Consider the following 26,411-nt stretch of genomic DNA (forward strand, 5'->3'; position numbering starts at 1 on the left):
CAGCAAATACAGGTGTTTCTGGAAAATGAAGTGACCATTTTAAGAAGACCTCAGTAGACACCTTAAAAGATTGTGTTAAAAAAATGAAAAATAAATTTAAAAATTTTTTTAATAAAAAATAAAATATATATTTTTTAAAAGGAAGAAGAACTCAGTAGATAGCACATTTAATGGATCTGGAAGGAGATAGTCGTAGCTACCAAAGATGTAAGTGCAATACTGTGTCTGAAGAACCACAGCAGTCTTTTTGCAGCCCTAATTACCCTAACTTCTTTTTACTTTTTTCCACAATTATCTGAAATGGCCCTAAGGCTCAAGTCACCAAAAACTAATTTTTCAGTCAAATGATTAATTTGCCAAGTTATCAAAAACTTACTGTAATAAATGTTCTTGAAGAATATGTTCGTATATATTGATGGTCAAGAAGATTATTCCTTAAAAGTTTTTAGTAGATTGGTAATTCTCATTTGGCGAATGGGCCTGATGCTGTGAAGACCCCTTAACTCAGTTAAGACCTGCTGGTCTGGTTGGCCTGTCACCTTGGCTGTTGGAATAGATTCAGCAGCTTTTACCTTTTAGGGTTTCTTTGCACAGGTGCATTTGACCACTCAGCCCTCCACGGCAGACCGACTCTCTGGGTCGGAAGGAGTGACCTTAGGGCAGAGGAGAGAGTGGGTCTGTCCAGTTGTCAGTCCTGTGCCTTTGCCCTCTGGCTCACCCATCGAGTTTTTTTTCTTGACTTAGCCATTTGTTTTCTGCTGTGAAATCACAGCGTTTCTGATTTGGAAGATTGCTTAGAAATCATTCTGGTCCAGCTTGCTCATTTTAAATTATTTCCCTGTTGAATTTAAATCTTAAATTGTAAGGTAATCTTATTTTTTTAAAAATCAACAAACACCAAGCAAAAAGGAGAAAACACAAGAAACATTATTCCTTCTGTCTAAACAACTATGTTCTGTTTCTTACCAATTGATCTTTATCATCTCAGGTGATTATCACTTCTTCCTAGTTTGATAGCTCTGCATTTAATGAGCATATTCTTTATTTTATGACTGCAAAGCTTTGTGTACCCAGCTGTTCTAGGGTCCTTCTGGGGGAATCAGAACAAGTAAATATTGCAGAACAACGCTTTGTCCCACCTGGTATTTGCTTTCTTGTCATTTTCTGACTTTTAAGTGGAGGTTGGGAAGAAGTAAAGTTTCCAGGTGGGCCAGGGGAGTATGTCAAGAGGAGTGTGGGTCTGGACTCCATCAGTAATGTAGAAGGTCTGGGTCAGGTTGATCCTGAAGGGCCATCTCTAGGAATCCCAGCCGGACATGAATTGGGGGCAGTGGTTGTGTGGCAGGAGGAAGCACTTTCATTCCCTCTTCTGTCTTGGTCAGTGTCTGCTTCTTACTGTTTGCATTACAGAGTCCTTTGCAGACATTATAATCTGTTCCTCGACACTTCATGGAAAATAACTTCCTTTTCTAGAAAGAATGCCAGAATAAACTTCACTATACATACTCCTTATGCATATCTGTGATTCTATCCTCAGGATAGAATAAAGGGCATTTTAAAAAACGGGGTGGGTGCTGATTACTCAAACCTGTGTAACAATAGCATAACCCTAATAAAAATACATCAAACTCCTTTAAAAATTAAGGAATACACTACAATAAATATAAAATGTTTGCGTTTCAAGGTCGTGTGATGGACAGGGGTGTAAATGATGGTTGAGTTATGGTGACAAGTGACACATGCAAAGAGCAAAGATCTAGCAAAGACTGAAAAGGGGTAAGTGGGCTGTACCCTCCACAGCCCTTAGATCATGTGCTTTGTGTTCACCTGCTGTTACTCATTGTTCAAAATGTTGACAGGCAGGGGTGGGGGGGGGGTCACGATTGCACCAATGTGACTCCTACGCCGTGGTAACCTCCCCCTTCCATGATTAGGAATTGCATGTGATCTGATGGGAATTACTGAAATGCAAATTTCATATATTTTAAGGCCTTTAATGGATACTTTTATATTGCCTTCCAACAAAAGCCACAAACCAGGTCACTAATATCGCACAATGCTCCCAAGGCTGGGGATTATCACTCTGTCCTTTGATAGGAGGAAACGGTGTCTTATTATTTTGATTTGCATTTCTTGATTACTGGTAAGAATTAAAGTACTTATGTTTAGTATGCTTTTATTTTTTGAGTTGCTTAGTTCCTGTCCTTGGCCAGTTTTTTTGTTAGATTCTCTTAGAATGCTTTATAAAGCAAGGTGGGCAACCCTCTGACAAGGTGGGCAGCAGGAGGGTTAAAAGGTGGGCACTCTACTGCTAGATCCCCCTCTCCACCACTGCCCAGTGCCACTTTGGGCCCTGAGTTAGTCCTCCCTTGGCGGGGGGGTATTAAATGAGCTGATGCTGTTGGGCACTGAATACAGAACCTGGCACAAAGTCCTTGAGAAATAAAGACTGGCCAAGGAGAGGAAAAAGAATAGTACCTGCAGTGTTATTTGCTTTGTCTTGTGTGTTTCAGATATTTTTCCTAGTTTGTTGGTTGCCATTACAGTGGCCTGGCCCTGGTGCTTTTCCATTATGCATGGCTGCCGCTACATCAGAATCACCTGTGGCCCTTTTGCTCTTAAATGTTTTGTTTTATTCTAACTGTAAAGGTACATACATGTTCATTTTGGAAAATCTTTAAAAAGTAGAAAGCTAAATATAATAAAGCACCCCCTGTGGAACTTTAACAAATAGAAATGCCTCTGGCTCCGCCCCAGATTTGTGAATCATAGTCTCTGGGAGGGACAAATGGGGAATCTGTATTTGAAGAGGTTTTACTGGGGATTGGTTAGGAACCACTGCTTTACATATTTTTATGAAGGCCTTTACCACTTTTGCATTACAAAATATTCATTTAATACTTTCTAGTACCTTTACAGTTTTATTTTTTATATTTAATTGTTCATTGTTTTCTACTGATTCTTCTGATCCCCCCCCAAAGTGGAATGTTTTTTGTTTATAAAAATAGTGGACACTTGTAAAACGTTCAAACAATACATAATTATAAACACGATCGCACCCCTGCCCAGAGATAACCACCAAATAATCTTAGAAGAACGAAGTTTTTCTAAGAACAGGTACAAAATATAAAGTTAATAAAGAAAAACCAAATGACCTTATGGTACTATTTTATAACTTTCCTTTGTAGCTTAATATGTTATAGACAGCTTTTCATGAAAGCATGAAGGTCTACATTATTGTTAATAATTTTGTTTGCCTCAAATAATCATTTTGCTGTATCTCACAATTTTTGGTGGGTCAAGGATTTGGATAGGGCTTGGCTTTGGGCCCTTATGTTCCATGTGGCTTTGACTGGGGTCACTTGAGGTCCACCTTACTTTTCATGACTGCATATGATTTCATGAGGTCTGTAGCCATAATTTTTTAATTAGTCCACCTTTGATAGGCATTTAGGAGTTTTCCAGTAATCAAGTAATCAAGGCGTGGTGGCTGTCTTTGTACATACATTTTAGCACACTAGTCCAGTTACTTCCCTAATAATAAATTATAAGAAGTAGAACTACTGGATCAAAAGAAATGCACATTTTTCTTTTTGATACATGTTGCTTTCCAGAGTCATACTAAATTGCATTATCACCAAAATCTCTGAAAATTGCTGTCTCTATACCCTCATTGATACCATTTTTTTTTACCGTGGTCATATTGATAGGTGAAAGATGCCTCTTTGTTCTAATTTCATTTCTTTGATGATTAGTGAGATAGAACTCATTTTAAAACAGCTTTACTGAGATATAATTCATGTCCCATACAGTGTTCCTTCCCCCTTTTAAAGTGCACAGTTCAATGGCATTCAGTGTATTGTGTGACCATCACAAACCACAATTTTATTTTTAAAATTTTTTCTTTTTTGATTAATTTATTTTTTGGCTGTGTTGGGTCTTCATTGCTGCACACGGGCTTTCTCTAGTTGCAATCAGTGGACGCTACTCTTCGTTGCAGTGCGTGGGCTTCTCATTGCAGTGGTTTCTCGTTGTGGAGCACGGGCTCTAGACGCCCGGGCTTCAGTAGTTGAGGCGCATGGGCTCAGTAGTGTGGCTCTCAGGCTGTAGAGCGCAGGCTCAGTAGTTGTGGCACACGGGCTTAGTTGTTCCGCGGTATGTGGGATCTTCCCAGACCAGGGCTCGAACCCGTGTCCCCTGCATTGGCAGGCAGATTCTTAACGACTGTGCTACCGGGGAAGTCCACCAACCACAATTTGAGAACATTTTCATATCCCAGAAAAAAACTCTGTACTTTTAGCAAGTTCCTTCCATTTCCCCCAGACCTTCAGCCAGATGCAACCGCTAATCTATTTTCTGCCTCTATGGATTTACCTATTCTGGACATTTCATAGAAATGGAATTATACAATATGTGGTCATTTGTGACTGGCTCTTTTCACTTAGCACGATGTTTTCGAAGTTCATTCATGTTGTAGCATGTATTGGTACTTCCCTTTTTGTGGTTGGATTATATTCCATTTTGGATATATCACTTTTTTCCATTCATCAGTTGATGGGCGTTTAAGTTCATTCCACTTTTTTGGCTGTTAGGAATAGTGCTGCTACAAACATTTGTGTACATGTTTTTATGTGAACATATGTTTTCAATTCTCTTGGGTGTATATGCTTAGGAGGGGAATTGCTGGGTCATATGGTAACTCCAGGTTTAACCTTTTGAGGAACTGCCAGAGTGTTTTCCAAAGTTGCTGTTCCATTTGATGTTCTCACCAGTTGAGTGTGTGAGAGTCCAGTTTTTCCACATGCTCACCAACACTTGTTACTGTCTTGTTTTTTAAATTGTAGCTACCCTAGTGGGTGTAAAATGGTACCTCAGTGTGGTTCTGATGATGGCTAATAGTGCTGAGCGTCTTTTCATGTGCTTATTGACCATTTGTATATCTTCTTTGGGAAAATGTCTGTTCGTATCCTTTGTCCATTAAAAAAATTAGGTTCTTTTTTTTTTTAATCATTAGTTTTAAGGGTTTTTTTTAATACAAGTTCCTTATCAGCTATGATTTGCAGATGTTTTCTCCCATTCTTTGGGTTGTCTTTCACTTTCTTGATGGTATCTTTCAAAGCATAACAACTTTTAATTTTAATGAGGTCCAGTTTATTTTTTTCATTGATGTGGTTTGTGCTTTTGGTGACATATCTAAGAATCCATTACCTAATCCAAGGTCATGAAGGTTTACTCCTATGATTTTTTTCTAAAAGTTTTATAGTTTTAGCTCTCATATTTAGGCCTTTGATTAGTTTTGAGTTTTGTGGGGTTTTTTTTTGCGGTACGTGGGCCTCTCACTGTTGTGGCCTCTCCCATTGCGGAGCACAGGCTCTGGACACGCAGGCTCAGCGGCCGTGGCTCACGGGCCCAGCCGCTCTGCGGCATGTGGGATCTTCCCAGACTGGGGCACGAATCCGTGTCCCCTGCATCGGCAGACGGACTCTCAACCACTGCGCCACCGGGGAAGCCCCATTTTGAGTTAATTTTTGAGTATGATGTGAAGAAGGGGTCCACCTTCATTCTTTAGCATGTGGATATCCAGTTGTCCTATCCTTTTTATCACTGTTGGTTGGAAAGACTATTATTCTCTCCATTGAGTTGTCTTGGCACCGAGGTGTAGAACGTTTTTTATGTTTGCTGTTTATTTATTTTGTGAGGTATCTGTACTTTTTTTTTTCCCAACTTTTTAATGGAGTAGTATCTTTTTTTTTTTTTTTCCCCCTGAGTTCTTTATATAATAAAAAGTGCCACAACCTTTCTGGAAAACAATTTAGCAACATATATAAGGAGCTTTAATTATGGCCCTATCTTTTGACTCACTGTTTCCACTTCCCCGAAACAACCATTTTCCCTGTTTTTCACTTTTTAAATTTTGCTCTGATTTTCTTTATGTTAAGTTTTTCTTATTGTCATACTAAAAATATTTTTTCCAGTATTTTTGTCCATTTGAATCTACTTTAATTCACCTGGAATTTATTTTATATTTTAAAGTGGTACAAGGATCAAAGATTGCCGCCACAGCCCTCCAGTTTAAAATACCACCTGTATAATACACTAATTTTATATGTACATGTATCCTTTTCTAGACTTATGTAAAGAAATCTATAGCTTTATAGTTTTGGTATCTGGCAGGATAGATTCCTCCTTCATTCTTACTGTTTTTCAAAATTTTCTTGGCTATTGCAAAAATAAAGTTGCATAAAATTATAAATTACTTCGGGGGGAATATGCAGGTTTTGTTCTATATGTTTAAAGGGAGGTTCTTGTCTAAGCACTTTTTTTCCATTCTCCATGCCCGCCTGGACAGTGGGGACTGAGCAGGGAAGTTGGTAGTCTGAAGGCTGCTTCTGACAGATTTCTGCAGGAGTTCATACACCTCTTCTGTCTTGTTGAACACAGTCTGAGAGAGGAGGAACTTAAATGCACCCTAAGTTTGTAAGCACTTTGCAAACTGGAATAGCCTTGAGCAAGTACGTGGAGTTATATGGGGAAGGCCAAACACAGGGACACGAGACATGTCTTCTCTTCCATTTTGCTGCAGACTCAGCTTCACCATCCATTATGTTTTTTGAGACACATGTAAGCAGTGTGTAGAGCTTATTAAGCATCTACAGATAGAAGTAAAGACCAGGGTTTGAATGTGCTGTATAGTTTCCAGCCATGCTATTTCTACATGTTGAGGTTTCAATATACTGTCACGTATAGCTCAAAATATGCTATATTAAGAACATCCCAGATGAGAAGCAATGTGTTAATTTTTAATAACTTTAAAAAGTCTTTTATAATTTAATCATAAGGTTGAGATTTTTGTATGGTATGTTTGTTTTGTATGTAGCATTTCTGTATTTTAAGAAATGGGAGGAGGACGACTGGCTGGATTCTTCAAGTCAGTGCCATGAGAAAATGGGGGAGGGTGGCAGGAGATGAAGGACCTTAAAGACAATAACCAGAGGTAGGGTTTGGGTCTGAATTGGGTCTTGATTTGTGCAGACCAGCTCTAAAAGACATTTTGGGGGCAAGTAGAGAAATTTATATAGGGACTAGATATTAGCAGATATTAAAGAATCCTTCATTTCGGGCTTCCCTGCTGGCACAGTGGTTAAGAATCTGCCTGCCAATGCAGGGGACACGGGTTCGAGCCCTGGTCCGGGAAGATCCCACATGACGCAGAGCAACTAAGCCCATGTGCCACAACTACTGAGCCTGTGCTCTAGAGCCCGTGACCCACAACTACTGAGCCTGAGTGCCATAACTACTGAAGCCCACGTGCCTAGGGCCCATGCTCCGCAACTAGAGAAGCCACAGCAATGAGAAGCCCGTGCACCGCAATGAAGAGTAGACCCCGCTCGCTGCAACTAGAGAAAGCCCAGGCACAGCAACGAAGACCCAACACAGCCAAAAATAAAAACAAATAAATAAATAAATTTATTTTTTTAAAAAAGAATCCTTGGGCCTCCCTGGTGGCGCAGTGGTTGAGAGTCCGCCTGCCGATGCAGGGGATACGGGTTCGTGCCCCGGTCTGGGAGGATCCCATATGCCGCGGAGCGGCTGGGCCCGTGAGCCATGGCCGCTGGGCCTGCGCATCCGGAGCCTGTGCTCCGCAACGGGAGAGGCCACAACAGTGAGAGGCCCACATAACGCAAAAAGGAAAAAAAAAAAAAAAAAAAAAAAGAATCCTTTTGTTAGATGTGATAATAGTATCATTTCCTCTCTGTTTATCCATATGTTTGAAATTTTTATAAGTGCAGAAGAGACCTAAACAAGGATCATCTTACATTTCCCATATTCTTCTATTCCTATTGATTTCCGCTTGGACTTTCTAGTCCATGGGAATAAGTTGATCAGTTCTGAAACATTTAACATTGATACTGAGTGCTGCTGGGGGCATAGTCACAGGCTGTTGGAGCTTTATTTTAAAGTACCAGAAAAAAAGGAGAGGGTATAGTTTATGCCTAATCATGGGAGATTGGATAAACAAGTGTATAGCCACATGTTCACTACACATCATACTGCAACTTAATGGTATGGGACAGAACCTGGAGTAAATATGAAGCCAGATGGTTCATACGTACACATGTGCATAGGAAAAAAGACTGGAAGAAGAAAAACCTGTCTACGCTTCAGTAGTGGACTCCTGACTGTCAGGATTTCACATGTTAATTATTTCCTTAGTTCTTTTGCTTTCCACATTTTCTACCGGGTGCATATATTGCTTTTATAATCAGGGAAAAAATAGACATAAGGAAAAGAGGCTGTTTTCTCTACCAGTCAGGAAGCTCGACCTCTCAGCTTGAACTTTGTTTTTGCTTTGGATCCTGGTTAGGCTTCCAGGGGTTGTGCTCCTGAGCAAAGCCAGGAGGTTTTTCTACACACTTATTTTCTGAGTTCTCATCAAGATAAAACCAAAGCACAAAACCCTGTAACTTTTAAAAAATGAGATTTGGTTCATTAAGAAATATTTTTATACTTGGTTTTCCCCTAATTGCAGGTGTATAATTTTGATTCTTAATTTGGAAAATCAGAGTGGTGGTGTACTTCATGGGAGGCACTGAGTGTTGTGAAATCAGGCCAGGAGTGTGACTGTCAGAGCAGAAGATTAGAAATCCCTGAACTGTGGATTATATTGTTACATATTAGGAACATTAAATCTCGCTGATTTCACAAGTTTCTTTAGTAAATTTGTGTGAAGAATGTTGGTAGTTGGTAAAGAGTAAGAAGGTGGTCTCCACAGGTCACCTTTTCCATTTTCTTTGCAGTTAAGAGATACGGTTGGTCTGGCCTATTACTTTGAAAGGCTGAGAACAGCTAAACTCTATTTTTGAATCTTTAGCAGATCATCGAATACTTTTAGAAAAAATATTGTCAGATGTCTGCATAGAAACTTTAATGGAAGGCAAAGCATTTCATAAGCATTAACCATTGTACTGGGTGGTTGTATTCAAGATAAGTGTTGTCTTATTCTTTTTTTTTCTTTTTTAACTTTATTTTATTTATTTATTTTTTGGCTGCCTTGGGTCTTCATTGCTGCACGTGGGCTTTCTCTAGTTGTGGCGAGCGGGGGCTACTCTTCATTGCGGTGTGCAGGCTTCTCATTGTGGTGGCTTCTCTTGTTGCGGAGCACGGGCTGTAAGTGCTCGGGCTTCAGTAGTTGTGGCACATGGGCTCAGTAGTTGCAGTGCACAGGCTCTAGGGCGCGTGGGCTTCAGTAGTTGTGGGGTACAGGCTCAGTAGTTGTGGCTCGCGGGCTCTAGAGTGCAGGCTCAGTAGTTGTGGCGTACAGGCTTAGTTGCTCCATGGCACATGGAATCTTCCCGGACCAGGGATCGAACCTGTGTCCCCTGCACTAGCAGGCAGATTCTCAACCACTGTGCCACCCGGGAAGTCCTGTCTTATTCTTTTAGGAGAGGTAATGAATGCTGCAGGTATTGTCCCTCTGGTCACAAGATTATGAAATCCAAAGGGTGGCTCTGATTCTTATGCTCCATCAGATATTCGCAGTGGGTTGTGATTGGTCAGGCCTTGGCAATCTTTTTAATTAGGTTGAATCATATGAAATTGCCAATGTTTGGTCATTTGGGCCTAGAGAAACAACAGTTTCATATGGTTGAACCTAATATAGTAACAGTTTTTCGTGCACTTGTATGTATTGTAGAGTGAATTGGGTTTTTGTTACTACAGTTTAGAATAAGCATCGCTTTCTTGCTCTCAGATGATCATACAAAAGTGAACTTTAACCAGCCTTGCTTCTGAGTTGGTTTATTTCTGTGCCTCTGGATCTTCCTTAAAGTTGCCAATGAGCTAAAGAGAACCTCACCAGCTGCCTTCTCTCTGTGGCTGATACTATCCATCAGCTTTAACATTAGTTTGAAAAATAATTAATGAACGTGAATTGGAACTCTGAAAGCTTATTAAAATATTTTTATTTGTTTTATTTTAGTCTCAGATGCAAACATCAGTGGGAATTGGACCCTCACAGGCAATTGCAACGGGCCCTACTGCAGATCCTGAAAAACGCAAACTGATACAGCAGCAGCTGGTTCTACTGCTTCACGCTCATAAATGTCAGAGGCGAGAACAAGCAAATGGAGAGGTTCGGGCCTGCTCTCTCCCACATTGTCGAACCATGAAAAATGTTTTGAATCACATGACACATTGTCAGGCTGGGAAAGCCTGTCAAGGTAAGTGCCATTTTCTGAAGTCCTGGGGGCAGAGCTTAGGACGAAATTTGTCTATTATTCTCAGGCACCTCTCTTGTTAATAAGGTTCCCACCACCTACGTCCCCACACGCCGACCAGTCAGATGCCTCTGGACACTGACCTGCTGAGGAGAAAGGCGATTTGGTTTTTATAATATTCTGTGAACTTCTGCTGGCTGGGGCTGTGCCCTGCATTTGTTCTTTTCTGCCTTCCTGTGTCACGGAAGACCTTTGTCCCTTCTTGACACTGTCTTCGTCATAACTGTCTAGATCATGGTTTTCTTTTGGACAGTGTAGCTCACACACATACACACATGCACACACCCTTCCCAGAACCTGGAGCATCTGTCTTGCAGTCGTTTTGTGTGCCCACACTTCCAGGGGCCCACTGCCTTGCTCCTCTGCCCTTTCGTCTTGAGGCTCATTGGGATACTGGTGAAGTTGTCCTGGGTGACTGTCTGTTACGTGGGAAACTGTGCACCGTATCATCCCTGCCACTCCTTCCTTCCCATCCAGGAGGGGGGGACTCAGGCGAGTCACGTGCCCCTCCCCCCCGCCTGCTCTTCTATAGCAGACACCCCAGTTCTCCCGAAGAGACTGTTTCTTACTAACAACTCTCCTTCCCTTTAATCTTTATTCTCTTTCCTTCTCTTCAAACTTGTGCTCCTAAACCTTGGGGAGAGTCTCTCCCTGATCTCCCTCTTTCCCTTGTGTCATTTGTGAGTCCCAGGTGTAACCCTGATCCTGATGGAAAAGCAGAGGAGGCTCATGCTAGACCTTTAGAAAGAAGTGACAGCACCTTCACATGGAAGCGAAAATAAAGACAGAGGGACCAGGCACAGCTGCCCTCTCAAGTACTTTGAGAAGTGCCCAGCGTCCCCTTCAGAGTCTCCACAGACCTCTCATTTGCTTCTGTCTATATTTCTTCAGCTATAGTATTTAGATGGTTTCATCCTTAAACATAATGTAAAATTTGTATTGTAAATAGTGACATTGCAGAATTATTATTTGTTCTGCCTTTCATTCCAGTTGTGCAGTATTTCAGGTCGAGTAGTTTTTGTTTTGTTTTTGATTTGTGGGCTGAACCTTATTCACCATCATTCATAACATTGCTTCTATGGGAAGTTTTTGTTTGGAACTCTCAGTAGTTGACTTACAAACTTTTTGGAAAATAGCCTGTTTGTAAGTTGAGGACTGCCTGCACTGTGCTGTGGTTACACTTGTTACCATTTTTTTATGGAAGCTGGCATTATAATTTAGGTGTAATTGAAAGCGTGACGATTTGGATAGAAAAATAACATCTCGTTGTTTTTCTGGTCATAGTTGCCCATTGTGCATCTTCACGACAAATCATCTCTCATTGGAAGAACTGCACACGACATGACTGTCCTGTTTGCCTCCCTTTGAAAAATGCCAGTGACAAGCGAAACCAACAAAGTAAGTGAGCGTTGGGGGTAGAGAAGCTTGGCGATGAGATGATAAGCTCTTTCTAAAGAGAATACAGAGGAGTAGGTAGGAAGCAGGGCAGAAACTACTAACCGCAAAGTATAGTGGGAGCAGAGGTACCAAGGTGGAGACCTGAGGGCGAAGCTCAGCTTAGTGAGTAGACAGGTCCTCCATGTGCTCAGTGACATGGTCGCTTTGGAATCCCCCCCACCCTCCACCCCTAGCACTAGAATTGGTCACAGCAGAGCAGTGAGTGCAAAAGAGGGGCGTCACTTTGTTCAGAGAGCCGAGAGCCAACATGATGACTCTTCATGTTTCTTGACAGATACTCAGTATCTGAGGATTTGAGTGCCATGTCACTGTAATGGCGGCGACTTTGGGGTGAGGGGTGGAGTAGACTGGACACTTCTCTTGGAATTACTCTAAAGTAAGTTTTGAGGACTCCGTGTTCTAGAAGAGTCAGGGGGTCAGGGTAAAATCCCACGTGCAGACGTTTAGGAGATTTTCCTCCTTGGAGATGCAGTTCCCAGACCTAGTTGCATAACTAACAGTTTATTCAGCACAAATTGAGAGTCTCTGCACCAGGACTGGCAGCATCCTGATCATTCCCGTCATTTTGTCATCTTTCCAGTCGATCTTTGTAGCCTTTAGCTGATCGGCTAATCAGCGCCCTGCTTAGGAGGCCTGCGTGTGGCTCCCAGGGGCTCCCTGTAGGCATCAGAGCAGGGAAAGGATGAGCATCTCTCCCAAATTTTCAGTCCCTTCCTGTCATTTCCGAGGTGAAACTGTGGTCTTTGGGTGTATCCCTCAGTTTGGGCAGATAGGCCGTGCCCTTGAATCTTGTGTCACCCCTTGGGCTGGAGCTGCTCCCCATGACTACAGCACCGTCGTCTTCGTCTTCCTCCACCTCATCTGTGCCGTCTTGCCACCCTCCCCTGTTTGTCGTTATGTGTTCATTACTCTCATTCTTCTTGATCACCTGCCTCAGACCCCACTACTGCCTGCAGAACATGTGCTGCTTTTCTTTCTGGTTGTTTCCATGTGGCACAAGGAAAGATGGACAAGCACACCGTTCCTCAGAGCACTGGGCCACAGGCTTTCCTCTCAACAAGCCCAGCTCCTCCCTTCCAAGAGGGTCCCTCACGAGCCTGCCCCACATGGCTGGGTGTCCATGGCACAGGAGAGATGGTCCAGGGCCACAGGCCTGTCATCCTCCCTCCCTCCCTGCAGAAGCAGTCATACTAAGCTTCCTTTAAAAGTCATGTTCCTAAATCAGTTAAATTATACTTTGATTAACCAAAAATTGAATTAATACACAGCTTTCCAGGACATCTCTTATATAAAGTGAAGATCTAGGAGTCTGGGTCTTCTAGAACCAGATATTTGGGACAGTAGTTCTAGTGGAATGCAGTCTGGTTTTCCTTCAAGTTAGTGTAAAACATTTTTTTTAAGTAGTATGTTGTGATGGCTCGTTTCTTGTGTTTTAGGATGTATTTCAGTAATAGACGTGTTTTTGTTTTTGTTTTTGTTTTTGTTTTTTTATTTTTGGCTGTGTTGGGTCTTCGTTTCTGTGCGAGGGCTTTCTCCAGTTGCGGCGAGCAGGGGCCGCTCTTCATCGCGGTGCACGGGCCTCTCACTGTTGCGGCCTCTCGTTGCGGAGCGCAGGCTCAGTAGTTGTGGCTCATGGGCCCAGTTGCTCTGCAGCATGTGGGATCCTCCCAGACCAGGGCTCGAACCCGTGTCCCCTGCATTGGCAGGCAGACTCTGAACCACTGTGCCACCAGGGAAGCCCAGTAGGCGTTTTAAGTGCCAAAATATTCATTTGTCGAGTTTGTGGTTGTACAGTATTAATTCCGTGAGTAATGAATTAAGACATTGTTCTTAACTTTTAATTTGGGGCTGTGGATTTTCTGAGCTCTTTTGGTTTTTAATATGTATTGCCATGACAATTGTAAAGATTTCTCTTTTTAAGAAACACTTTGTGTGGTTTTTGTTTAAAAAAAAAAGAAAAATGAATGTGGGTTTTTTTTTTTTTAACTCCTTATAACTGCCTGACTATTGTGACAATTGATCCAGTGCGTGCTCTCAGAAGTGGTAAACCACAGTGTTTCTCCTAGTCATAATGTAAGGTGTTACCAGGGTGATTTTATAATATAAAGTCACGGAGAAGGTGTAGACTAACTTTGTGCAAGGTTTTGGCAAATTTTCATGAAAGAAATGAAAGTGCTTTCTTTTTGTTTGTTTGTTTTTGTTTTTTTACATGCTTCTCAAATTACGTTTCTGCTCTGAGTCTGTTCCTTTGGCTCTAGCACTATAGTTTTGTGGGTACAAAGGACTTTGATAGACTGAGCGAGAAAGTTGCAGCAATATCTTTTCTGTAAATGTTTGTTGCTGTTACTCCTCTCCTGAAGCAAGTTGTGCTTATCATGTGTGAAATGGGGTTTAGGCAATAGAGAGGAACTGTGGATCTGACGCTCTAGCAGCTGAGAGTCAGCTCCACTGTTAGAATACATCCAGTTGACCCTTGAACAGCTCAGGGGTTAGGGGCACCAAACCTCTGCACAGTCAAAAACCCATGGCCCGGGACTTCCCTGGTGGTCTAGTGGGTAAGACTCTGCGCTCTCAGTGAAGGGGGCCTGGGTTCGATTCCTGGTCAGGGAACTAGATCCCACATGCATGCAGCGACTAAGAGTTCACATGCCGAGACAAAGAAGTCCGCATGCCGCAACTAAAAGATCCCACGCGTCACAGGTAATACCCAGCGCAGCATAAATCAGTCAATCAAACCACAGCCTTCCCACTGCATTGGCAGTTTGGTTCTTCCCTGTCTTTGGTTCTGCATCTGCAGATGACAGTGTGTGGGTGTCATATTTGCTGTTGAAGAACATCTGTGTGTACGTGGACCTATGCTCTTCAAACCCGTATTGTTTAAGGGTCAGCTGTACTTTAAAAATGATGTGAAGGGCTTCCCTGGTGGCGCAGTGGTTGAGAGTCCGCCTGCCGATGCAGGGGACACGGGTTCGTGCCCCGGTCTGGGAAGATCCCACATGCCGTGGAGCGGCTGGGCCCGTGAGCCATGGCCGTTGAGCCTGTGCGTCCGGAGCCTGTGCTCTGCAACGGGAGAGGCCACAACAGTGAGAGGCCCACATACAGCGCAAAAAAAAAAAAAAAAAAAAAAAAAATGATGTGACGATGGCATCAGTCAGAGGAGTGAGGTAGAGGCAAGTCAGTATTATCAGCAGTCCTGGCAGGGAGGCTCAGAGTGTGCTGGAGGGTGGGGCTGGGCAAAGCCCAATTTCAATAAAACAACAATGGAAGAGCATTTTAGACAGCACAGCTGATATGCCTGCAAGGTCTGACTGGATTCAGAGGTTCCTGTGCTATAGTAAGGTTTGTAGTGGGTGGTAAGGACCCCTGGGGACTGAGACACACCTGTGTCCACCGAGGCTGTGCTTTCCAGGCAGGTTTTCCCACAGATGCTCACCCTACCTGGTGCACACATCCTACTTATCTAACTTCTCTCACTGATGTCTCTATTGAGAGAACCTGCCAGAATCACCTGTGGAGCCTACACAGTGGTCATTGAAAGGAAACTCAGACCTCTTTGGCCTGTGTTGAGATTTTGTTTAATTTTTCCTTGAGTTGTTTTCAAGAGATTCTGCAATCACTGATCTTGAGTTATCCATCCCTTATAGAGATAATCAGATTTTATTGAATAATTAGGACTTTGCAAGGTATATACCTAATGTCAGTCCTGGCATCTGACTCCCAGTAAATTCCAGTACTGTACAGGGTGGCAACGGGGACAGGGACTGTGGGAACACATGACCGAATTCCCTATTTGAATTCATGTTGCCTCATCAGTGGGGTTATTGCTACTCAGCATGTGGTCCTCAGACCAACTGCACGGGCACCCCCAGGTTGTGTGTTAGAAATGCAGAAAATTGGACCTCATCCCAGACCTCCTGTGTTACTAGACTACATTTTAACAAATTCCCAGGTGATAGGGACATGCTGCTCTGAATGCCTTGAAGGGCAGAGTGTCTGTTCTGGAACCTTTGAGAAGGTGTGAGTGGTTCTCTGGGGGAAACCACGGGTTTCCCAACTCAGACCAGAAGGACTGTCAGAATGGGTGCCCCAAGGTCAGCCCCAGAGCCACACCAGCCCACTTCACTGCCCAGGACTGCCTGGGCCCTGGGCTGCACCTCACGTGAGCCTCCACAGGGTCTCAGTCGGCAGTCCCCAGACCTGTGACTTGAATACCTCTACTGGCTTGATGCTCACTACCTGGCCCTGCTGTATGTTCCAACTTTAGACCCCTCTGATTGTTTGAAATGCATTCCTTCAGGGTGTTGAGTCTTCCTTAAAACGTGCCCTCAAGACGCCTGCCTGGTGGTCAGCAAGCACTTGTGGGATGGCCGCCTGTTCCACCTGAGGGCTCCCCAGAGACCCTCAGCCACCTCTGACAGCCCTCACTCGGGTAGGGGTGGGGAGCGGAGGGGGCAGGGCAGCCTCTGACTGTAGGGACAGAGCATTGGGCTCGTTTGCCCTGATTTAAGTACCAAACGTTCGCTGGTGATAGACTTCATCAGAATAGCTTTGTCCTTGCTCTTCTGGGAGACACAGGGTTGCCACTTCTGAGTCTTTGGCTTCTGAGGAAAACCTGCTGCAGGGCGTGCATTCTTGCTTGTTGGTGGCTGTGATGGGAGGCCTGGCCCTGGGGCTCAGGTGTTCCCCTTTGTCATTGTGCCCTGTGCTGTGCACATGAAGATGCTGGAGAGGAAGGGGGGTCCTGGTGCACAGTGCGTGTGAAGCCCCGTGCTGTGGGAGCAGCTCTGCAGAGACGTCTGCGGGTCTGAGTAAATTTCAGCTTGGCTTTTTCAGTGGAAATCTAAGTGATGACCAGGTAGTAGATGCTTTGCCTGCTCCGTGGCATGTTCCCCACCAACCTCACAAAGCCTGAGTTCAGTGTGTCCGTTTTCATTGGATTTCCAAATTGAGCACAGTTTTATTGAGAATGACTGGGGGGACTGGAACTTCTGGTGAATTGAATGTTGCAAAGCAGCAGTGTATAGCGTACATGGACCCTATCCGTGAGGCTTTGTGCTCACTGGGGAAGGACTGCCTTGAAAAGTGGTGGGTGAGTCCTGGGCAGAGCCAACTATGAAACTTGGCCTTTTATTTCCTAAGTCATGGGCTCCTGGTATAGCTGCAACAGAAGGGGAACGGTGGGTCAGTGGAGGGGTTGGGGGTGTTTTGACGTAGCAGGAATGCCGACTGATACTCAAGGGAGAGGAACCCACACTGTATTGAGATGTATTGAGACACTGTGTGATGTGATATTCTAAGGATTGGTTGTGTATGAAACATAGCATTGAGCTCTTGAGAAAGAAAACGATGTAAAGATGGTAAAAAGAACAAGAGGTTTTGACATTTAAAGAGGTAAATGGGAATTCCCTGGTGGTCCAGTGGTTAGGAGTCTGCACTTTCACTGTGGGGGCCCAGGTTCGATCCCACCCTGGTCAGGGAACTGATATTGCACAAGCCTTGCAGCACGGCCAAAAAAAAAAGGGTAAACATCAGTACAGCAGGCTGTATTCTCAATGATACCAGATAAATGAAGCCTTGCTGTTTTAGCACTCCTTTCATTTTTGTTCGGCCCTAAAGCCCTCACTGCTGGGAGGGTGCCTGCTACACTGCCACAGCTCACCTGCACCTCGTTTCCCTGTGCTGGGCACCACAACATGGGAGGAGTCCAGATGCGTCGCACACTGGTCCACCCTTTAGGGAACGTGCAGGGAAGAGGAGATGAGCACCATTGAATTTGATATGGGGTCCAGAGCTGCAGCCTTACATTTGTCAGTATTATCAGATAAATGTGTTGCTCTCCCATCAGACCCTCTGCTCGGTGAGTGCATATCCTGGAGCCTCGCAGAGTCCCCAACATCCAGTCTGCACGCAGTCTGTGCAGCAAGTTGAGTGAATGAGTGAGCGAGAGAGTGCAGGAAGCTCAGATGCCCAAAGAGAAGCAGAGGCCCAGGAGGCGCTGGGGGAATTCAGGGAAGACTAACTGCTGCCCAAGACACCAGCAGGATGTTCACGGAGAGCTAGAGCATCTAGCGCTTTTACCCCTTTCAATCAGCTGTCACCCCCATAGGAAATGCCTGTGTTCCCTTGCCCTTATGAGATAATTTGTGTTATCTCATAGCAAATTGGGCCATGCGTATATGTTAGAGACGCTTTTTATTTGTTTGTATTTTGTTTTCCTTTGTCTCTAAATTGTTAGAAATGTCAATTACCAAATGCTTGCTTGCCTTCAGATAGATGTGTTTTCTTTTAAAATAAAAAATATAGTAATGTTTACATTTAGGACATAAGTGCTTTTAACACAAACAAAAAATGCATTGACCATGTCAGCAGCTTCCGTGAGACGTGCTGGCTGCCCCATAAGTGGCCTTGGGCTTGGGAATGGCATTTGTCCTAGGATGGGGAATTTTGGCTAAAAGGATGGCATTTGGGGAAGTGTGGACTCGAATGGATAATAGTAGGAAGAAGTGGTCGCTAGTGCATCTTCACCCAGAAACGGAAGGCCACGTACACCTTGCTTCTTTAAATTCCTCTGCCTCCACAGTTGATCAATATGTGTATCAACGTAGTCTGTGTCTGTTCTTTCTTATACCACAAGGTGATAGAAAAATAAGTCATCCTACCATTATCACTTTCCTTTTTACATCATAGTTCTTTTAGAAAATTTAGCATGTCAGTTTCAGGAGTACAGTGTCATGTGTTTAAAGTTTTGTGGAGTATTAGCTATTAGGAAAAAAACACTTTTATAAGGTATTATACATGACTTATTTCAGCTACATGCTTGTCATAAAGTGTACCTTGGGAATTGATTTTCATTTATAATAACAAGGTGCTTGGTGTGTGTAATTGTGTCTAATGAGCATTAATGAGTTTGAGATCTGAATATCCTTATTAGAAAAATTAATAGTATGGAATGTATAATTATCAAATTTTATTTTTTTTAACACATTTCGGTTTAATTAAGTTACTCTGATAAAGTATTTGAGTTGTTTATGTTATAGTTGCACTGATGGTAATGTGAGAATATTGTTATTACACATAAGGTAATTGAATTTTAAAAGAAAGGCTTTGTGATAGTGTTTTTTGTTTTTTTGTTTTGTTTGTTTCTTTTTTGTTTTTGTTTTTGTGGTACGCGGGCCTCTCACCGCTGTGGCCTCTCCCATTGCGGAGCACAGGCTCCATGGCTCACGGGCCCAGCCGCTCAGCGGCATGTGGGATCTTCCCAGACCGGGGCACGAACCCGTGTCCCCTGCATCGGCAGGCGGACTCTCAACCACTGCACCACCAGGGAAGCCCGATAGTGTTTTTTTATGTATCAGAGATCATATGTTATAGTATCAGTTTTATAAGCTGCTGTTTGTGACATGACTATAAAGTTTTGGGAAGTTGGAAAGAAAGGAGCTCTTAAGAATAAGAATAAATGGTATGACATAAAACTTCTGACATATGTTGAGTGCTCAGCAAATGGGGACATTTGGATGGATGGATGGACAGACGGATGGATGTTTGGGGCCATCTCTGTTAACTTTGAAGCCCTTGGGAATGGGGCTCTTTATGTTGCCACAGATTTTTCCTTTAGTCTCCGGGGATCAGGCAGGAAGAAGGGTAGCTGGAGAGAACACCCTGTGAGCCAGCCGCAGGCCAGGCCATGGGAGCCGAGGTTGGCTGCCGAGGCCGAGCATCTTTTTTTTTTTTTTTAAGTACATTCCCTTTTATTTTATTTATTTATTTATTTATTTTTGTGGTGGGGGGGACGCGCAGGCTCAGCGGCCATGGCTCACGGGCCCAGGTGCTCCGTGGCATGTGGGAGGCATGTGGGATCCTCCCGTACTGGGGCACGAACCTGTGTCCCCTGCATCGGCAGGCGGACTCTCAACCACTGCGCCACCAGGGAAGCCCAAGTCGGAGCATCTTGATACTCAGTTCTGAGTATCAGCGGTGCTGAGGGGACACCAAGCCTCGGTCCATCACTCACTTCAGCTAGATAGTCACTCTGTCAAGTACAGCATTTCTCGAACAGCTTCACATAGCAGAGAGCTCAGCATGGTGCCCTCCTGCATAGGAAACTCGTAGGAGAGAAAGGTGTGGTGTTACCTGGTCACTGTATGCCACAGTTTCAAGGAAGTGCACTTTTGTTTTTTGGAAGGTCATATCATAGATCTCAAGTTGTTAATAAGTAACAAAACTGACCAACTAGGTATCACCTCTGCTCCTTCTGTTAATCCTTCTGTACCTATGCAGGTGAGAAGTAAAGGACTTGGGGGAGCGGCAGCAGGAGGGGGCTCCTTAGCTCATCTCAGTGGTGGCTGATGACCCCCAAAGAATCAGAAACTTTCTGTTGTTACACGTTTGCTATTTCCCCAGAACCGACTTCTTATGAGTCTCTAGATTTAATACATGAGGACTTTGATTAGGTAATCACTGATTTTGTGGTCTGTTGTTTTCTAACATAGAAGCTTGAATTTTTCTTCAGCTTTTTGCTCTTCAACTACTGCTGTGCAGAATAGATGAATAGAATGGGATCCTTCTCTCTGCACAGTTCCTTTCTTGGTAGCCTTTTTCCAGTGCTTCATGACATACATAGGTGGTCTTCTGATAAAATTTTACTTGCTTTTCAGTAGTTTTTAAATCATTTGTGGACTTCTCCCTTTTACTTATCTTTTTTGTTTGTCTGTTTGTTGTTATAGCCATCCTGGGGTCTCCAGCTAGTGGAATTCAAAACACAATTGGTTCTGTTGGCACAGGCCAACAGAATGCCACTTCTTTAAGTAACCCGAATCCCATAGACCCCAGCTCCATGCAACGAGCGTATGCTGCTCTTGGACTCCCCTACCTGAACCAGCCCCAGACGCAGCTGCAGCCTCAGGTTCCTGGCCAGCAACCAGCACAGCCTCAAACTCACCAGCAGATGAGGACTCTCAACCCCCTGGGTAGGTGAAAGAACTCTCAAGAATTTCTTTGTCCACATGCAGCGTTGGGAATGACAAGTCTTCCTGGAACCCAAGGCTGTTTTCAATTACTGTTTTTACTTTAAATTCAAGTTAATATATGTATATATTATGGTGATGGTATCTTTTAAATGACTGAAATAAAAAACTTCCAGGAAAAGGCTAAAGTGTAAGGTGCACAGAGGATGTTACAGGCTTGTAAAATGAATAGCATTTACAGATGAACCAATATTTTTGTTGCTTCTGTCTGGACAGTTTTCATAAGGGCATTTCATATGGCTCAGAATACAGAATCTCACAAGTTAGAATTAGGGTTGTACCACTTGCACTGACTCTGAGTAGACCATTTATTTGACAAAGAATCTGAAGGTGGGTACAGCTCTTAGCACGTCTTGGTTATGGGCTACCTCATGGGTGGAGGTGACCAGCCTGGACATGGGGAGGTTAACAGGAATCTCAGAAAATCTCTTCTGTCTCAGACTTCTCCATGGATTAGTGTTTCCTAGTGTCATCTCAACCCATTAATTGCCAGTGTTTCATCATTCAGTCACATCTCTCCACAGTTTTTGCCATCTCTGCATAGTGTCTCCTTAATGCTTCTCTTCAAATTGGCATAGTCCTTTTAAACTCAGACTTATGCCAAACAGTTATGTCAGCAAATTAAATCAAGGTTGTTGTGCTAGTTTTGTTCTTTTCCTAATAAAATATTTTAACCTTAAAAATGTCCAGTTAAAGACATCTCATCTGTTGTGTTTTGGGAAATAATCACCCTAATGCATCTCTAACTCCTACTGGCTAGGAGCCTGGGTTGGAGCCCTGAAACCTGCATTATAATCTAACTCTACTCCTGTTGGTGATATAATCTGGAACAAGACTATTAACTTCTCTGTATCTCACCTTTTTCTTACTTTAGAATGAATACTGTAGATAAGTTGATTGACCTTTTATCTTCTTCACCTGCACTTAAATTTCTATGATTTTTACCTTCTGATATGCAAAAAAAAAAGGATGATGAACATGTATGTGACAGGTTAGCTTACTTATTTAGGTCATGATATTAATGAAGCCAGAATCAAAATCTGAATCTGCAGATGGATCATTTCTGGTTTTTTTCTGCAGCCACAGAACACTCATGATGCCAGCCAGCCTCCATAGAAATGCCTTTCTTTGGTTATAAAGTGCAGTGGGAAGGAGACTGCAACTGAATTTATATAATTTGATCACCGTTGTTGAAAATATAACTCCCAGAGTTCCTGCCATAGCGTTTATTATTATAACTTCTAAGAATCATTTATTTATATGTGACTTTTTATTTATCTGTTATCAGGACTTTAAAGTGCGTATTATAGTTCAGGAGTTGGTTGATTTCTTTTCTTTCTGCCTTTCAAGGAAATAACCCAATGAACATTCCAGCAGGAGGAATAACAACAGATCAGCAGCCACCAAACTTGATTTCAGAATCAGCTCTTCCAACTTCCCTTGGGGCCGCAAAGTAAGACCCGTGTTTCATTTGGCTCCTATCTGAGTGACAGTTGCACGTGAAAGTGGGCTGGTAACCACGGGAAGCTCTTGATTCTTTCTAAATGTGTGATGCTCGCCCTCCCTCCCTCCCTCCCTTCCTTCCTTCCTTCCAATACAGTTTAAAGTTCCATATGGTTGATGAACCTTAGTTGGATAAATCTTACTCTTTTCTTAGCCCACTGATCAATGACGGCTCAAACTCTGGAAACATTGGAACCCTCAGCACTATACCCACAGCAGCACCTCCTTCCAGCACTGGCGTTCGGAAAGGCTGGCACGAACATGTCACTCAGGACCTGCGGAGCCATCTAGTGCATAAACTGTACGTGGCCACCTCGCTCATTATTCACATGTGATGGAAACATTTTGTGACTGATGGCGATGTGACAGTTTTGCAGTTTCATCGATGTCTGATTTAATTCCTAAGTGTTCTCTTGGGCCCCAGGTGATTGTACCCTAGCAGCTGAAGGGGGTCACATGCTTGTTTAGGGAGGCCAGAGAATCCCAGACACTGCATCCCCAGTGGGTCCTACAGAGGGACATGAACTGTGACCCATGTTGCAGGGGGCCAGACCTGCTTTCTAAGCTCTGGGATGCACCAGGACCTGGGATTAGCTCAGAAGCTTAGCCTTATTTTGTGGCTCAAGGTTATACTTGTGGAGACCCCTGAGAACTGGAGGAATTTGGGCCTAGTAAATACAGATGGCATGACACTACCATCATACAGTTTAACATACAGGAAATTAATAGTTAACTTTCTCCAGCTATTTAGGTTAAATTGAAGGTGAGGTTAACTTGATTCCCTTGGAGATTTGTTTTCTCCTTCATTATTTTAATCAAAAGTTTTTATAATAAGTAGTTTAAAAATTAGGAATTCAAAATGAGAATTTTGAATGGTCCAGCACTTATTGTTAATAGCAAAATATGGGTGTGTTTGACTTGTAGATAAATTGACAGGTCAGTATTGTCTCCAGAGAGCGACTTCATTTGTGTATTCATGAACTAGGCGAGAGAGATTGGGGGTTTCTATCAGCAGTGTATTGCGCCCATAGGTAGACGATTGTTTCTTCTCTTTCCGTGTCACCTATAAAGTGGCAGGACAGACATTGTATTGAAAGTAGATTGAGAGTGTGTGTTGTCTTTTCAGTGTCCAAGCCATCTTCCCAACACCTGACCCTGCAGCCCTGAAGGATCGCCGCATGGAGAACCTGGTGGCCTACGCTAAGAAAGTGGAAGGGGACATGTATGAGTCTGCCAACAGCAGGGTAGGTTGCCATTTGTGTTCTAGCCATGCACAGCACCTATGGGAGCTGTAATTGCATCTGTCTGCCTTATTGTCTGGAAATGGGGACATCTGTTAGTGTGGTAGACTCATCACTTGAGGGCACTGACCAGGGAGACTTCCCAGTTAAGACATGAGGTCCCTGTACAACTCTCTTGTTCTGTAACTACAGAGTACAGATGTCTCCGCTACAGCGGTAAATGAGGTATATAAATTTTTTTTAATCCGTGGGTGTTCTTTATAGTGGCAGTGTTCACAGCGCTTGTCTGTGTTATTGCCAGTGTCAGTGAGTGTCCAAGAAGAGGTTCAGCTGTGGAATGAATGTAATGAGCACTCAGTACCTCCTATCTGATAACTCCTGTAACATCACTGGGCACTGGTTTATCAGAAGTGCTGAATGTTTACCTGTGCCAATGTACTTAATTTAAAGTTCATTAGTTTGTTAGAACATACAAAACCAGATCATTTTTTTATTTACAAATAACTAGTGTTGAATGTTACTGCTTTTTAGGATGAGTACTATCACTTACTAGCAGAGAAAATCTACAAGATACAAAAAGAACTAGAAGAAAAACGGAGATCGCGTTTACACAAACAAGGCATCTTGGGTAACCAGCCAGCCTTACCAGCCCCCGGGACACAGCCTCCTGGGATACCACAGGCACAGCCTGTGAGACCTCCAAGTAAGGACTTTATTTCCAGCCCTTAGTCTGTTTCCTTGTTTTTCCTTCTGCATTTGGTGTGTATTTCTAAGCATATAGAATTATATTCTCCAGAAGCCTATGCTGTGAAAAACTGTGTGGTAGTGGCTGTGACCTTCTGCAGTGGCCTGTGTTCAGACAATGAGTCTTTCTCATGGAAAGGCGGGTGTGCTGGCATCAGAATGCACAGCACTTTTGGACCTGGTTTTCTCTTTAAGTTTGAAAGATTATTTTATTAAGTTAAACTTTTTATTATTATTATTTATTTATTTTATTTTTGGCTGCGTAGTTGTGGCACACGGAATCTTCGTTGGGATCTTCATTGTAGCATGCGGGATCCTCTGCTGCGGCGTGTGGGCTCCTTGTTGTAGCGCGCGAGCTTCTCTCTAGTTGTGGTGCGTGGGCTCTCTAGTTGTGGCCCGCGTGTTCAGTAGTTAAAGTGTGCGGGCTTAGTTGCCCTACGGCGTGTGGGAATTTAGTTCCCCAACCGAGGATCAAACCCGTGTCCCGTCCCCTGCATTGGAAGGTGGATTCTTAACCACTGGACCACCAGGGAAGTCCCAAGGATTATTTTAAATAACCCATTTTTTTTCCTGCCATTATAGATGGGCCCATGCCTCTGCCAGTGAATCGCATGCAGGTTTCTCAAGGTATTTAACTATTGTTGTGAATCATATTTTGGTTTAATATTCTACATCCACAAAGTTTATTGGTTTGTCCTCTTCCCTCTGTATTTCTTTGTAGCTCCTCCTCTTATTCCTTCCATTCATTTTTGCTGATGAGCAGAGTTCATGTCCACAGGTAGTATGAATATCTGTTGCATTTGAAAGTTTGAAGATCATAGGAAAGCTCTCCAAGGAGATCAGAAGTAGGAGTTAACTTTTTTTTTTTTTTTTTGGCGGTACACGGGCCTCTCACTGTTGTGGCCTCTCCCGTTGCGGAGCACAGGCTCCGGACATGCAGGCTCAGCAGCCATGGCTCACGGGCCTAGCCGCTCCGTGGCATGTGGGATCTTCCTGGACCGGGGCATGAACCCGTGTCCCCTGCATCGGCAGGCGGACTCTCAACCACTGCGCCACCAGGGAAGCCCCTTTTTTTTTTTTTGATGGGCAAGAGAAGACATTATTCTTAGGAAGAGTCTCCAAAAAAAAAGCATTGTATTGTAGGTTGGGGAAAGAAACATTTCAGAACATTTCTGAGCATCAAGCCCATCCTGGGGCAGGAGCACTGTGGGGGTGGTGGTGAGGTGAGGAAAGTGGGGACTGCTCTGGGCCCTGTGAGCACAGGTGCCATGGCTTGCGGCTGGCCGAGGAGGGTTTGTGCTCAGAGAACCCTCATCAGGCTGTGCTACTGGCAGTCTTTTTATTGGTGGTGGTTGAAGCAGTCATTTTAGTTTGGGAGTTTGGGGGTGAGGGTCATTTCAAAGCTTTTACGGCTCTTGTCAAATTGAGACTTGAACAGTAGGATGTTTTTACAGGTTGTGAAATAGGTGGTGACATTATCCAGAAGATTCCAAAGCAAGGCCTTGCTGCTGTGTGTAGAGTAGTTCAAGAGGGGAGAAGAGGTGATTTTAAAAGCCATGGTGATCGTACTGCATACTAAAAAAGACCTGATAGATAAACTGATGTGGAGGAAACTTTTCAGGGACTTGTTTAGGTGGACTAGATATGAAGGGTGAAAGAAATCACGAAGTCAGAGAAATGGAGCCTTAGGAAAGTGGCTGAGTGCTGTGTCGGGGATGACTTGGAAGACTCTGCTGCTTTGGGATCTGAGGAGGTGGCTGTTGAGCAGAGTGGAAGGTGTTTTCTAGGGACGTGCTCACATGCCCCGCTTACCGACCTGTCTGGGTCTGTAAAGAGGGACTTTCTATGGTGCCATTTCTTTGTACATCTTTTATTTAATAAAATCTTCTCTTTTTAATAAAACCCTCAAGGAGAGTGGAACATTTTTGTATTACAGGCTTCCTGGAAGGTCCTGGGCCTGTGCTGGTTACTTAGGGTGACATTTTTTAGTGGTGCTGAGGGAGGCACATGTTGTTTGATGGCCTCTCATGCTACACAGTATTAAGGCAGCGCCTCAAGGATTCTGTTAAGTGCCAGTGTCGGGCCTAAGACTTATTGAACCAGCATTTATGTTGAGCTCAGAGTTTACAGAGTATTGTGGGAAATTACAAAGAGAGAGACTCGTG

At 43.5% G+C, this 26,411-nt stretch overlaps 1 protein-coding gene across 1 annotated transcript in view; it reads left to right on the forward strand.

The window, feature by feature from the left end:
- Positions 1-26,411, forward strand: part of CREBBP (CREB binding protein) — a 136,433-nt gene that overhangs the window by 68,693 nt on the left and 41,329 nt on the right. The window contains exons 4-11 of the mRNA XM_060119953.1: positions 9,980-10,220; positions 11,562-11,675; positions 20,459-20,701; positions 22,109-22,211; positions 22,416-22,562; positions 23,388-23,505; positions 24,034-24,205; positions 24,829-24,873. Of these exons, the coding sequence (XP_059975936.1) occupies positions 9,980-10,220; positions 11,562-11,675; positions 20,459-20,701; positions 22,109-22,211; positions 22,416-22,562; positions 23,388-23,505; positions 24,034-24,205; positions 24,829-24,873 (1,183 nt within the window). The remainder of the gene's footprint in view (positions 1-9,979; positions 10,221-11,561; positions 11,676-20,458; positions 20,702-22,108; positions 22,212-22,415; positions 22,563-23,387; positions 23,506-24,033; positions 24,206-24,828; positions 24,874-26,411) is intronic.

Source organism: Mesoplodon densirostris, chromosome 16 (genome assembly GCF_025265405.1).
Source record: "Mesoplodon densirostris isolate mMesDen1 chromosome 16, mMesDen1 primary haplotype, whole genome shotgun sequence".
NCBI lineage: Eukaryota > Metazoa > Chordata > Mammalia > Artiodactyla > Ziphiidae > Mesoplodon > Mesoplodon densirostris.